This window comes from Athene cunicularia (genome assembly GCF_003259725.1).
Source record: "Athene cunicularia isolate RWA chromosome 1 unlocalized genomic scaffold, athCun1 chr1_part1, whole genome shotgun sequence".
In the NCBI taxonomy this organism is placed as follows: Eukaryota; Metazoa; Chordata; class Aves; order Strigiformes; family Strigidae; genus Athene; species Athene cunicularia.
Genome location: NW_020799091.1, coordinates 17,126,752 through 17,141,787, shown reverse-complemented (window position 1 = coordinate 17,141,787; position 15,036 = coordinate 17,126,752). Strand labels below are relative to the sequence as shown.

Sequence of the window (15,036 nt, the reverse complement as noted above, 5' to 3'; positions counted from 1 at the left end):
CTGAGGAAGGTGGCTAATAATTACACAACAAAAGCTGAATAGATGTGTATCAGTACTCAAAAGGAGACTGGGTCCCCTAGCACAATGTCTAAATCCAAATTTGCTACTAAATGACTCATGTGGCTGCTTAACCCCAGAGTTTTAGTTTTCTTAGTCAGCAAAATGAGGGGAAATAGCCTATTAAACATGAACTATTACATTAAAAATGTAATAATTCATATGCTTGAAACACTGAGTAAATTAAAGCAAGCAGTTTTGTTGTGCAGGAAGGAACACAAAGCTCTCTCTAATGCACTGCTACCTGCTCTTGAGATTACTTTTTTTTATGAAAAAAACAGCCCATCAATGAGGAAAATGAATCTTTATTTTTCTCTAAAAGCAGAATCCATGTACATGGTCTTTTGTATGGTTCAGAAGGTGGTTTTAAGATGTGAATAGTCACATCACAGAAATAATACAGAACAACCAGTGAAGGAACAAAGAGCCAGTTTGACAATTGCTTTATCAAGTAGTCCAAACATTGTTTTTAACTTTTTTTTTTTTTTTTCTGGAGAGGACTTCAGGACAGTATTTAAATCTCACCTACTCAACACATGTACAGAGATAATTAGGCAAAAAGAACTACAAAACACAATTATTGCTGCTGTATCTGTATTTCTGCTTCCTTGAAGGATGTTCTGTAATATGCTGGTAAAACAGTTTCTAAATATCAGTTTCATTAAGAATGTCATTCAGATAAATAAAAAGGAAGCAACCAGCCAACCTCATGTGGTAAATTAGACTTCATCTGAGACAAAAAATATTTGTTCTACAAAAAGCAGAGAGGTTTTGTCTTACAAGGTGAAGAGTAGATTGTTACATCTTTGAAACATGGAAAATGGATGTGCTTAAACCTCAAAGTGGCTTTGGTTTGTGGGTGTTTCCAACGACCACAAAGTGCAATCCTGGCCAAATGACCTGTCAGCATCAGTGAGATCTCACCTCTTCTTGGGAGCAGGTGGTTCCTCAGCCATGCTCCTCAAGTCCCCAGCCCTCCCACACTTACACACACAGCAGTTTAGTCAGGTTTTTCTCTAATGCTACTAAAATTGGACCATGCAAGTACTTGTTCTGAAGCCAGGCACACATGTAAGTGTTCAGGAGACTGGGCCCTCCAACAGCTGTTAAGTCTAAGAGAGGGGATGAGAACTATTGCAATCATTTAGATTAAAGGGTAGACAGAGTAATAAACAGTGCAAGCACAAGTTATGACAACTCTTTTAAGACCTGAAAATGGAAGCTGGAAAGTTATTTAAAGCCTACTCATAACTATGAACAACACACTGTATTTGATAGTGTCTTTATAAACCTCTACCACATCCTTCACATGTACCAGTGTATTACCTTGTAATGCACTGCAAGGAAAAGCCAGCATACAGTAAGATGATTCACATGCAAACAGACCTTTCACGTGGGATTAGGTAAATATATCTTAAGGTTTTCATCAGAAACTGGTGATCTATGAAATGTCTATTACATCTAAAGATGAAGTCTGAACATCTCTCACGTTCCCTAGCAAAAGGTTAGCTGGAACAATCATTTAACACAGATGATTTTAGGATTAGTTACAAGGTTAGTCTAAATGATGTGCACATACATATTTAATTTGAACAAAATTCTTGAACTCTAAAATTTACAAAGTATATAAAACACATGAATTGACATTTATAAAATCTCAACCCTTTTATAAAAAACAAAACAAGGCCATAGAGTTTTGTTTTAAGTTTAAATCTGTTGTTTTTCCTTCTCAGCAGTTTTGGTTCCTATGATAAATAAAAAATATAAACAGCACTCCACCATGGCCTTATAATGCAAGGAATAAATTAGCAAGTCACACTGTAAATCAAAATAAATAATTTCTAAATTATTTTTATTTTAAAAAACGGTCTCTTTAATTGCACAGTATTTTATATTTTCAGTAGCAATGAAAAGTCAGTTGGGTATTTTTATAAATGCTCCAGAGAGTATAAAAGCATTGTGTCTCATTCTTTTCAAGCTTTACACATTGAAAATACCTTGGTCAAACCATCAACTGATAAAACTGATAAATGTTTTGGTAGTCTCTTACTGTGGCAAGATGCTGCGGTATCTCTCAGCCAAGGCATTTAGTTCTCTGGTGCTCACCTTGCTGGGGCAAACACCTCTGTCTTTCCGTTCCAAGTGAGGTACTCTGGCTTACACTGATAGCTTTGATATTTTTGGAAAAGTGTTCACCACTATCTCTTTCACAGCAGATGATCATCAATAGCTCAACAACAGTCCACATATTCCAAGGCTGCAAAAGTCCTCTTCAAGGGCTTCACCAGCCTGGCACCCCTTCTTTTTGGGGTGTCACATGAACACATCAGGCTTTTGGCTCTCCCCAGAGCTATTTTGCAGTGAAGGACCAAGATACAATTCAGACATACCAAAGGAAATAGGACATCTGAAAAGATATGATCTTACCTCAGACTATTAGTAGTAGCCTTAAACCCACTTGCCAAGTATATGTGAATGTGTATATATACATACATATGCACACACACACACATTTTTTTTTTTTAAAAGACAGCAAAGTGATTAATAGACTGGGCATATTTAGCTCCAAATTAGGTGTCCATGGGACATTATTAAAAACTCTAAATACTGGCAACACGTTGTATACAAAACAGTTGTGGGCAGATACCTAATGTAAATGTGCATTCAAAATACTGTGCATCTATTACCATTACTGATGCAGCTACAATAGCTTGGGATTGTACCTAAAAATATGAAGTTTCTGCTAAGTATCAAAACAACTCTCAAGTACTGAAGACAAGGGAAAGTGTTGCCCTCTTAGTGGTGGGACAGGCCTAATTTGAAGACACTTAATCCTTCACTGCAATTTTAGCACACAGCTGGGGCAAAGACAGTATCACTGAACTATCTTTACTGTTTAAGTAGTACAGGATGTTACAGTTAATTTTTTTGCATCAACACAATTACACTGGAAAAGGTAGCATTTGACCAGTATCACTGGGTTCATGTTTATTGGTGGTGTCCTCTCTAAAGACTGTTAAATATACAGACTGATCTCTTCATTGTGGGGGAGTTCACATGCAACTCCTAATTTTCTTTATTATCACAGCAAAACCAAAGGAAATATCAAGGCCAATATTGCTTTACTCAGCATAAGAGAGTCTAAGAGGAACTAGCACATCATTGCACAACATTAAAAACCGCCATATTACTCCTATCCTTATACTTTTAAAGCATTTTCAGTGCTTGAGTACAAAGCACAGAACCTATTACAAGAATTCCCTAGCAATCAACACACTTTCAGGGATTCAATACTGCATTAAACATACGCGGAGGCAATCAATACTGATAACCCAGGCCTGGGTGCTAGAGCACACAGTCTCATGTGTCTCCTCACACAATTTTAACAACGTGGTTAATTAAGCCTGCTGATCCAATACTCTAGGCCAGACTGCTACAGGTACAAGGTAGGAAGCATTCTGATGCTCATGTGATAGGGAAAAAGATGAAACACCTCTATTACATATACATTTCTGTTCATGCTTAAAGGAATTCAACTTTTGGCAGAAGTAAATCCCTACATAAAAAATAAATGTAGAAACCCATTAAAAACACAAATATAATAATTGCATTATTAAAACAGCTGCATCTACACTATGGTGTAGTACTTAAGTGTAATTAAATTTTAAAAAATCTTAGTGTACAACTAAGATGAGACCCATTTCCCAGTCCACACCTCAGCATCAGCGCTGCATCAATTCCTACATTAAAACATGCTCTACGGATGGCGACCAACCAAATCCAGGGAAAAACTGTTGCCACAGGTGAAGAGGTCCTCTCCCTAAACAGATGCAGGACAGATGGCGTAGAGCCCCTCTGGTATCGCCGCAGGGACAGGCGACGGCAGATCCTGCAGCACATCAGCAGTGGAAGCTGCATGAGCACTATGTCCTGAATTGGTTTGCTGAACACGGTTCAGATTATTGGATATGTCTATAAGCACAATGCTCTTTAGAAGCATTTACTGTATACCCAAATCCTACTTACTGCAACACACAGTGTCACACAAGTAGAGAAAACGTCTTCGTATTCAAAGGTGCTTGGACATCATTTTCAGGCAGCATTTTACCTTTATTTTAGTGAGTTCCCACTACAAAGATTTTAGAAGGAAGAAGATGCCAATAGTTTCTTTTTTTTTTTTAAATATGTGAAATTGAGACAGACACCTAAATAAATATCTACTTTTACTTGCCTAAGTCTATTCTATTTCTGAAATCTCTAATTTTTAAATAAGGGATAAAATGTTGCCCAAAAGACTAGTTATAGTTATACATTTGTGTCTCTACTAAATCTACAAATCAAAATACTTCTCAGTTAAAAAGATACAATTTGTATCAACAGTAAAAGGTACTTTCTGGTTCTTCAGGGCCTTACTTTAAATTCCAGCAAGTGTACCAAAATTATCAGCAGTAATAGTGTAAACTAATGATTTTTTTTTTTTAAACACTGAACATTGTTACAATGGATGGAAACCTAAAACTGTGGGCAGTCACATAAGTACATCTGACATCAACTGCAAAATCTATTTCTATTATATATATAAAAAAAGCATATGAGTGTAGTAAAACCCATGACTTAAAACCAGAAATATCCCTTACTAATACTAAAACAGACTTGGTTTGTCTGTTTCTAACACTACACTATTTGTGGCAAGAATCAGGCCTACACGATGCAACAGGCCAAAAACTAATTTCAGAAATACATACGGTATCTTCTCTCCCCGCAACCCTCCCCTCCCCAACTGAAACAGGAAAGGAAAAAAAAGTTTAAGTTATTATTTTGAACTACAATATCATTACCATAGTGCAGTTAATAAATGTTGCATATCCTCAACACACAAAACCTTTTCAGGCCAGCCTTGATAAATAGCAAGAAAAATCAAACAGTACCTTAAATACAAAATTTGCATTGAAATAATTAAATTCATTTAAAAACAGGTAAATATTTTATGAAAAGCGTATTTTATCCAGTACACTTGTGCAGCAATACAAAGAAAAAACACATAAACCAACTAAATGGGACCCTATGATTTCAGGCCCCCTTCTAGTGACCAGAAATACACAGAGCTGGGTAACAACAGATGGGAACTGAAACGTGGTGGCCTGGTTTGGGGAGAAGGTTCTGATAGTTTGCAGCTTCTGTTAGTTCAAAGGTGGCTGCAAATTCTCAGCACCTTTGAAAATCAGGCAATAAGGCTTTACCTTATCCATAAATTAGTTTAAAAAAAAATTTTTTTTTTTTCCCCTCCTCTGATTGCATCTGATCTTACTAATTAACTGCATCAACAAAGCATGTAACTATTTAAACAAAACAAAGAAAGCAATGAAAAGTGCCATACTATAAATTACCAATATATTGTTACCCATTTCACTGTTAACTGGTAACAATGATTTGTTTAAAAAAATGAAGTCAGTGCTGTAGTAAATCTTTGCTTCCTATAAATAGATGATTATAGCACAAAAAAAGCTCACAAAACAAACATACATATATACTTATGGTGTTGTAAAAAGTTAAAAAACTTGGCTTGAAAATTGTCTGCCAGAAGTAGCAAAATCCTTTTTCTGCAGGTTGTTTTAATACCATGCAGCTCTAGGACAAACATCCAGCAAGTTAAAAAACAAAACCAAAAATCCCAACATGTAATAAGGATAGAAAGTGCTGCATATAAACCCCTGATGCACCAAAGATTATAACCAGAGACCACAGATTTTTTTTTATATATATATATATATGTATTAATTTAAACTGGAACATTCTCCAGCTGTGAAAATAGCCATTTAAAAATTTTCAAACTAGAACACAAAACATATCTGGTACTTCCGATGCATGGGGCTATACATACAGACTCCAGGATACAGTATTTCACATAAACGGATTACTATATAACCTCCTTGCTGAGAAGGAGATCCCAAATGCTATTGTAGCAAACCTCCCTCAGCATCAGAGCTGAGCTGAAAACTACTAGACACCACAAAGATGCATCATCTCTCAATAACCTAGCTGAGATTTTTCCACTAAGATGGCTGCAGCGAGCTGCTGAGCGTCCGTCACGTGAGGGTGCTTCTTCATAACGATCCTCACAAGATCAGGGGGGAAGATGTTGCAGAGGTTAATGTAAACCTTCTCCCGGGTGTCTTGGTGCCTTGGAAGGTCTTGAGGGACTCCACAGTAAGGTACACGCCAGGTCTGGTCCTGCTGTTCAGCTAAGCTTTGGAAGGCAAACTGCTCATAACATGGCTGTGTGGGGTTACTTGGCAAGGAGTAGGTCTGGCGGTAGCCGTACGCATCCATCCCGTAACTCTGCCTATCCCAACTTCCAAGCCCATCTTGGCCAGAATAAGGCTTTCTGTGTCTTAATGGAGAATTATCGTATAAACGTGAGTCTGAAACGCTGTCTATTCTCGTGGACACAAGGGCTCTCCCCAGATGCATGGTCTTTGAATGTGACGAACTCTGAGATGTAGAGTAGTCGTTTGGACAACTAGAACGAGCACCGACTGCTGGATGCTGGAGATGCACAGCCATGTATGGAATTGGAGGTTTGTGGTGATGCTTTGGTTCTTCGTGATTATAGCTTTGCACTCGTGTGAGAGGCTCGTGGTAGCTCTGTAGGAAGGGCTGAGTGTTAAGGCGGCCATGGGGGTGCATATGTTGGCACTTCAAGTTCTCCTCTAGCTGTGGGTCAGGTGAACTCATGTAAGAGCGATCGCTGTAACCCACGTAGGAATCACTACTGCCACAGCTAACACTCCCTTCACTGCTACAGTCAGAAGCTACAGAGCTGATCCTATAATCTGTGTCCAAGGAGAAGCGCCTTTCAGGACTACGTGGACCAGATATACTTAGATTTGAATATGCACTCAGCATAGAGTAATACCCTACATCCACAGGAGACTCACATTTTGGATACTGGTCATAAGGCATTGGCGTTCCGTGATTTTTGGTTGCCATCATCACTGTAGGATACTGTCCCTGTGGTCTTTGATCCTGAGGTGGGAAGTGAACTCCGGATGGAAGGCCGTTAGTTAAAGGTGCAGTACTTTGGGGTTTTGCAGCAGAGGAACTTGGTATACTAACTAAAGAAGGTACAGACCTGGTTTCCAATTTGTTTTTGGTGGGAAGCTTTTCCTCCAAGTCCTGATAGACTTGAGTCCTTATACTAGGGTCTGATTGCCTCTTTGGAGCAGCACGCTTCAGCTCAGAAGTGCCATCATTTTTAGTGCTACAGGGAACGCTATTGCTTTTTACCAGTCCTCCTTCATTTGTAGTTTTGGCAGCTGTGCTTCTAGACATGGCACGAAGTTCATCAGCTACAGATCGCTGAGGCTGATTTCCTCTTTCTGGATGATAGTATTTGCATTTGTGTCCATAGGTACATTTCTTCCCTGTTAATACAAACATAATCAGATTTAAAAAAAAAACCAAAACCAAAAACGATTTCATCATCGAACAATGGAAATGCCCCCCCATTTAAAGTTTTACCAATGATTTGAAAGATCTTGCAAATGGTTTTGTGTGACACAGTGTGAGATCTAAGATGTCCTCTCTTGTACTGTGGGGGAAAAAAGGGCAGTGGCAGTGTGCTGCACCTATCACTCTAGGAATGTAGACCAATGCTACCAACCACATTTTGAGCTGAACATGACAGCATCAGTGTGTCTGTACACACATGCTGTATTGGGCCAAGTAGATATACAGACAGAAAACTTAACAGGAAAAGTCCCACAGAGTCATAAGACCAGCAGGTTTCAGCTCATTCAAGATGGTGGTGTGCCTGTAGGGATGCTCAGTAGTTAAACTTCAGACAGCTCAATTTTCTGGAAGAAAACTTAGATGTCTTACGACCAAATCACATTAGAAAATGGCTTTCTGGAGCCTGCAGAATTTAGGTGCTGTTTTGGATCTATTCCCATGAGTGATTAATAAAGTTGTTCCTTTATTTCAACTAGCAGATAGAAATGTTCTCTAACTAGCACATGAAAAAAATCGCTTCTGTGTCTACCATCAGCTCAGCATTTCAACCCCTGTTAGGCTAAGACAACAATGTAAAAACCTCTTTTAAAAAGCTTTTATTTTTGGCAGTGTAAAATAAAGCAGAAGTTTGGTGCCCAGACCCAGTGGTACAGAAAACTGTCAAGTTAAATCAAATTACCATATGGACATGGTTGCTTCTTATGTTCTGGAACAATAGGCTTCTTTCTAAGAAAATTGTCCAGACTTGGACCATGGCGGCCAAGAGGATCATCAGGAGGCATAAATCTATAAAGAAAAAAAGAAGTATATTATAGAAGCAAACAAGACTTTTCATATTCCTCGTGTAATGACCAAGAACCTTGTGACCTTATCCATCATAACCTGCCAAGCTGACACTTTTAAGCCTGGGTACTTTGAGAGCTGTTTTGAAAGGCCACTTTTCAGCTGCAGGTGCTGCCCAAGAGATGAGTCATGGAAATAGACTGTGTGGACACCCCTAGTCTGCTTCAGACACCTTTAGTCTAGCTCAGCTGACTGCTCTGTGGCAAAGCAGGGCTGCACACAGACCACTCCTAAATCAAAGTAAGAGCAGCAGTACAGGCAGTGATTTATTAAAATGCCACAACTAACTTTGCAAAACCGTGCTGATTGCCTAGGACTCTTGCATCAGTATTTAGGCACTCAAATACAAGAGCCTGCCTGCCCACCAGCAGTAATGCAGTTGATCCATATGCTGGGGTATGAAGATACCATAGCTGGATCTAAGCAGACAGGTGAACTAGAGACCTCCTAAGGTTCATTTCAACATGGGTTTTTCTATGACTCTAGGATTTAGGAGCCTAAGCACAGGCACTCAAAAATGCTGGGTTGGTATATCAGGAGAATTGGAATATTATACCATAGTGTACATCAAATATACATCGGCATATACCAAAAAAGGAAAAAACGGCATAAAAAGATATAAGGCTATTATTATAAAAAAGCTCTAGCAAAAACCAGATTTCAAGTACTTTTAATCAGAAGACCAAATTTATGATTATTCTTCCTGTTTTCCTACATGTACCTAATGATTTGGGTGTAAGGTAAGAAATTCATACAGGTCTTCAAACTGTCCTTTCCTCAATTATTTTAGTGGCATGTATAAAGATAGAATGACTTACTTGTCATTAACAAATGAATACATCAGCAAGCGTTCATCTATGAACTTCTTCCATTCAGGCTTTTCATTAGCTAGATCCCTGTAGTTATCATTGGAAACAATGATGCCGTCTGACTCAAAGGCCAATTTCACTATAAATCGGTCATCATAGCAGACCACCCTTCTCCCTTGCACTCGGCGGGACGGTGTGAACACAAGAATCTTCTCCTTTTCTAATTTACGCAAGATTTCTTGATCTACAAGGAATAAGAATCAAAAGTTTAAAAGGAAAAAGAAAGAAAAGAAAAAGACATTTACCTGATCTCCAAAGACATTAGATTTGGGGAAGGATACCCAAGTGCTTAGGACTAAACATGTCTTAAATGGTTATAGTCCAGCAGAATGTGTCTGATATATGATATCTGAAATTACAGTCAGCAGTCAACTGGCAATACTTTCAAAAAAACCCACAAACAAATCAAAACCTCCTGCTCCATTCCATTTCTCTAAGACTAACACAGGGAACCTTGTGCATGTTGCTGTGGCTCTAAAGAAACAGTACTTATCAAAATGATTGGGAAAAACTCCTATGGTTGAAGGGGTGGTTTTAAGCACTGCTGAACATTTCATTGAATAGGAGGGCTACATCCAGGTACAGCCAAGGGTTTCCCATAACTGAACCCCTTGGAAAAAAACAACCTCTTCCATCTTTGTGATACCCAGCAAGAAACGTGTTTTGAAATAAATCTAGTAGGCTCATGTTAATGTGTCTGTCTCATTGAAGTCTCTGCCTATTAAGAGAAAGGCTTGCTACTAGTATTCAGGACTAAAAAAACCAATGTTCTGTACAAACACTCAAGACACTTCACAAACATTAACAGCATCCCCTAAAAGGACCTCTGATATCCTCTTGTAACCCCCAGCAAATGTGGTTGTTGGTTTTGTTTTTTTTACCTCTGGTAGTAGTTCAGAATGTATCTTTCCATGAAGGGTTTACAAATTTATATATAAATTCTTATCAAATCCTAACAGATTTCTCTTTAATCCCGCTAAACAAGCATGTTTAGCATTTTTAATTCCTTCTTGTCCTACACAGTCTGTCAATCACCTATCCAAAAGCATTTTCTCTTTCTCTGTGGGGAACCTGGAGATCCCAAGGAGCTTTACAAGATGGGTTCAGACTACAAAGTAGGTTGTACCCAGCACTGGGGCACATACCCCTTGTGTTGATTCTCCTAGCTGTCAAACTCCTCAGAACAGACAAGCTATGAAAGAAAAATAAACAAAAAAAATAGGCAACATCTAAAATGGCAGAAGATGCTTGTGAAGTAAATATGAGTCATGCCTCCTAGTAACAGTTGAGATCTCAAATAACTCAACTGTTTTGTAGCACAAGAAACTTGACAGGGGACATGTTCCATCTAAGAGAAGAAAAAAACCAAAAGACTTCAACAGGAAGAAACAGGCATTAATATGACATACAAGCAATATATTTGATAAAAGCATTTATCCACTTAGTAGAATGTGCACAAGATTTTAAATTAAACCCAATCTTTTTGTAATCCCCCCTTGCCATGTATAAAATGATGAATAAGAGTGTGATGGAAGGTGATCTTTTTCCCCCACTAAGAAATAATAAAAAGTGTCTGCCATGTGATGATTAATAAGTAATAAAGATACAGCTGTTGTAAGATACAGCTTAGTCCAAGAACCTTCTCATGAATATCAACAGTCTAGAACCATCTTCATGTTAGTCATCTAAGACTTTTTCAAAATTTCAAGTGGCCACATATTTCAGGTGTATATCTCTAGAAACAGAGTGTCAGCACAAATGTATTTCACAAGACTGGTAGCAAACAGGTTCCTTACATCCTAATAAGAAAACTGAAGAACCTGTTTTACAGAAGATACAATAAGCTGCTTTGATCTTCCTCCTATTTTCAGGGTCCATGATGACACATAGCAAACTGATTTTTCATTGATAGACAGCTGGTCAATTCTAAGTCTTGCTACTTTCTTGAAACTCCTTTGGGGCTTCTAGCCTTATCCACAGGTCTAGTAGATGTCACAATTTATTTCTAAATAGCCAAATCTTTATTACTTAGCCAGTGGTCTTCTCACACATCAAACACTAGTACAGTGAAAGAGAAAGGCTTCAGGAGAAAGGCTCCATGCTGCCTGTGATGAGGGGAGAACAGCAGCTTTCCAAATATTTTCTTGCATCAACATGATGTATTCCAGTAGCAATTAAGCAAATGAAATGCTGTGAAGATCTTTCCAGATATTTGAAAATGCACACGGTAATCAAAACATGCTTCCATACTCTATTAGAAGCCATAGCTACTGCTCTCAAAAGTTTTCCCTCCCTTTAAAGGTAGACATGTTTAAAAAAATCCCAACAACCCCTAAAACACTAATTCCCCCTCCCATCTAAATTCTATGGGGTTTTTTAAACCCAAATTCTCCTCTGCTTCACCTTCAGGGCAGAACGAGGATGACTCTCCAGCCTTCATACAGAATCAATTAATTTGATTCAAGAAATAAATACCTCCACACCATTTTTTTTCTAGATAAAAATGTTCAGAATTAAAATTTTCAAAAGGTGTCTCACTTGCTAATAGTAATGATGAAAAGGGGAACCATTCCCTTTCTGTCAGGATAATTCCCGTACCCCAAGCATGGGCAGTGACTCACAGCAGGTGACTGGCAGACAGGCCAGCCTGGCAGAATCTGCTCACTACTAGATCACCCAGCGAATCACTAACTACAAACCTCTTTGCTGCCAATGCTACATGGGCGTAACAGATTTTAAAAATGGCAATTACATTCTTCAAGAAATAAGTAGCAACGTTAATGGAAAATTTATCAGGCAAGCAGAACAGGAAGATGTGGGGACGGCCTTGCTTTGTCTTTTTCCTTCCGAAGATCACAATGAAGTTAACTGCACCAAAGATACTTTCTATTTTAGTCTTTCATTTCTAATGATTTGTTCATTTGAGCAGTAGCATGCTGTGCAAAGCATCAAACAAACCAGTGAAGGTGGAACAGAGCTTACCTGTGATAAGAGCATCAGGTCTTGACTGTTCCTTCCTCCATGCCGGCACAAACACAGTAACATCCTTGTGGCCTCTTTCCAAAAACCAGTCTACTGCCAATTTGATTCCTCGACAGGAAAACACTTCTTTGTTTCCATGGCTGAAACACATTAAAATCCCTTATTATATGATTTTGCTTTTCTGTGACTGTAAACAGAGCACAGCGAAGCACAGATCTCAAAGCCAAGCTTTTCACTTGCTCCACGGTTTCTAAAGGCAGCTGGGAGTCAGCCTGAGCCTTGCCCAAATATCGCCACCACTTCCAGAATGGTGTGGGAGAGGAATACTAAATCTACCAGAAGTTTTTATCATCTACACACAGATTTGACAAGTAAGGAAAAATATAAGTAGGGAGTATTAAAAATCCTCATAGCCCATCCAAAAGTACACAGTATAACAGGCACCACGGAGATTTGATGGGGGAAAGCAGGAGGCCTGAAATACCAACATGAAAGAGTGCAATGTGTTCAGGAGATGCCAGCAGATGAATACTGAGTGCCAGTGTGCATGGCGGCAGGGGAAGAGACAGCAGATCCCTGCTGAAGGAACTCCAAGGTCCCATCTGAACAGGGAAAGATAGAGTAGGTGGTCTCCACGCCCAAATGGATGGCAGGCACTCTGCAGGACAGGTTAGACAAACTGGAGAGACTGTCCAAAATCAACATGACAAAACAAAGAATTTGCTTAGTACTGCACTTCAGAAGAAATTAATTGTATATTAAAAAAGCCGTGGTGAGACAGTTAAGCAGAAACCGATCAGACAGAAGCAAAACAAAAGAGGTGCATCTGTTGTGCAATAACTGTCTGAGGTAAGGCAAAAGACGCAATTATGTCATTTTCTAAAGGCAAGAGAGTCCACAGCCAACTTCTACATCCAGTTTCGGGCACAACATATTACAAAAGACACAGATGAACTGGAAAGAATCCAAAAGAAAGTGAACCAAGACTTATGGGGAAAGGCTGAAGGAAGTACATTTAGTTAATCTGGAGAAAAAAGACAGCCTGTGGATGAACAAAACAATCTTTAGTATACAGAAGGCAATTAAAATAGAAGACAGCAATCATTGAGAGTCCATGGAAAAGTTTTGGTACCCAGCTCCACAGTGGAGGTGAAGAGAATGAGGGAACACCAGGGCTAGAGGAAGAGGAGGTGTTTCATGAGGAGCAGGTTCCCCCCAGAGGGACTTGAAGTCTGTGGGGAACAGGAAAATTACAAGAAGGAAGGAGCAGCAGAGAAAAACTGTGCTGTCCTGATTCCAACCCCCTGCACCCCTCAGTGCCTCTCTGAAGGCACTGAGTGTCACCTGCAGCCAGGACAAGGCATAGGAGCAGGTGTCTTGGAGTGAGGCTGTGATAAGAAAGTGGAGAGGACAGGTGTTTGGAGTTAAGCAAGCCTGGGAAAAGGAGAGATGTCTTTCCCCCTAGGTATTTTAATGTCTTTTTTGTTTCCCAATACCTGAATCAGTAACTAAATATTTATGTTAATTGGCTATAAATTAAACTAAACTCCCCAAGCTGAGTCTGTTATGCAATAGTACTTGGTGAGTGACTTCCCTGTCATTATTTTGACCCACAAGTTTTCTTGCTCCTGTTCTTTCCGTTTTCTCCCCTGTTCTGCTGGTGGGGGGAACCACAGCCAACCCACCATAGTCCCACTGGGTAAGGACAGAAAAGTCCTTACTAGCGTAAAGAACAGTTAAACAGTATGTTAGAAAAAGCTTTCTAACTGATCAGTGGGACAGTCTGCCCATGGATTTTGGGCAGTGTCCTCACCAGACACTTGGCAGAAGTAGTCAGACAGCTCCTCTGGGGCCAGTCTGGGTTCTCCAGGCACAGGAAGAGATGAGCAAGTTTTGTGAGGTGTCTCCCAACGCCACAGCTCTATGTAGCAGAAGAAACACGGGGGCATGGCAGCAAGCTGTTACCTTTCACTTGGATGGCTTGTTGCATAATAGCAGGTATGCCACAATCTGCTTTCCAGAAAGGTAAGACAATTCTTTCACCATGGAGTGATTTGTGAAGGGGACAATATGATGATGGATAGCATCAGGGATCCTAAGTTCCTCCTGCTTGCATGTTTTGAAGTAAATAAAAACGCCAAAAATTACAAACTTTTTTTTTTTTTTTTAGTATGACCATTCTGAAGTACTTAGTGTTTCCAGCTTTCTAAAACACAGCACTGCTGTACGTTCCTTGATGCTTTGAGGGAGCTTGAGTAATTGTGCAATGGATGAAGCGCCACAGTAAAAGTGAGAAAAATTTTGAAATAGTGTTCAGATTCCAGAAGCCTGTGATGGTGGTGGTGTACACGTTCATCTGTGTCTAGGTGTCCAGAGAGAAGTAGTCATGGCTAACACCTCTCACAAAGCATCATCCTCAACAGAGGCTGTGTTGAAGGTTACAGGCCCCAAACAAAAAAAAAAAAAAAAAAAAAAATAAGGAACTGTACTACTTCCTCTTTAATGATGCTGGAACCAGGACCTCAAAACATAATCATATACATTTGTAGAGTTTTAGCACAGGGTACTCCAAGGATACTTTAAGTCCATCTTCTGTGCCTATAGGGCTACACTAAGAACAGAAGCAAGACACCTAGGTATCTCATCCTGTTTAGCTATGGTTATAGGCTTCTGCAATAATGCATTCCCTAGTTTGTATGACAATATCATGTAATACAGTATTACACAGTAATAATACTGTAATAATAAAAGATATAGCACTATTTTTTCTAGG

At 39.2% G+C, this 15,036-nt stretch overlaps 1 protein-coding gene across 2 annotated transcripts in view; it reads right to left on the bottom strand.

Annotated features, from left to right (window-relative positions):
• Positions 1-365: 365 nt before the first annotated feature.
• The window catches only part of ZC3H12C (zinc finger CCCH-type containing 12C), a 46,319-nt gene continuing 31,648 nt past the window's right edge, over positions 366-15,036 (bottom strand). For both annotated transcript variants that reach the window (XM_026854415.1, XM_026854409.1), the window contains exons 3-6: positions 12,264-12,403; positions 9,231-9,465; positions 8,249-8,355; positions 366-7,481 (exon numbers count right to left, since the gene is read on the bottom strand). In XM_026854415.1, coding sequence (XP_026710216.1) covers positions 6,085-7,481; positions 8,249-8,355; positions 9,231-9,465; positions 12,264-12,403 — 1,879 coding nt within the window. In that variant the 3' untranslated portion in view covers positions 366-6,084. The remainder of the gene's footprint in view (positions 7,482-8,248; positions 8,356-9,230; positions 9,466-12,263; positions 12,404-15,036) is intronic.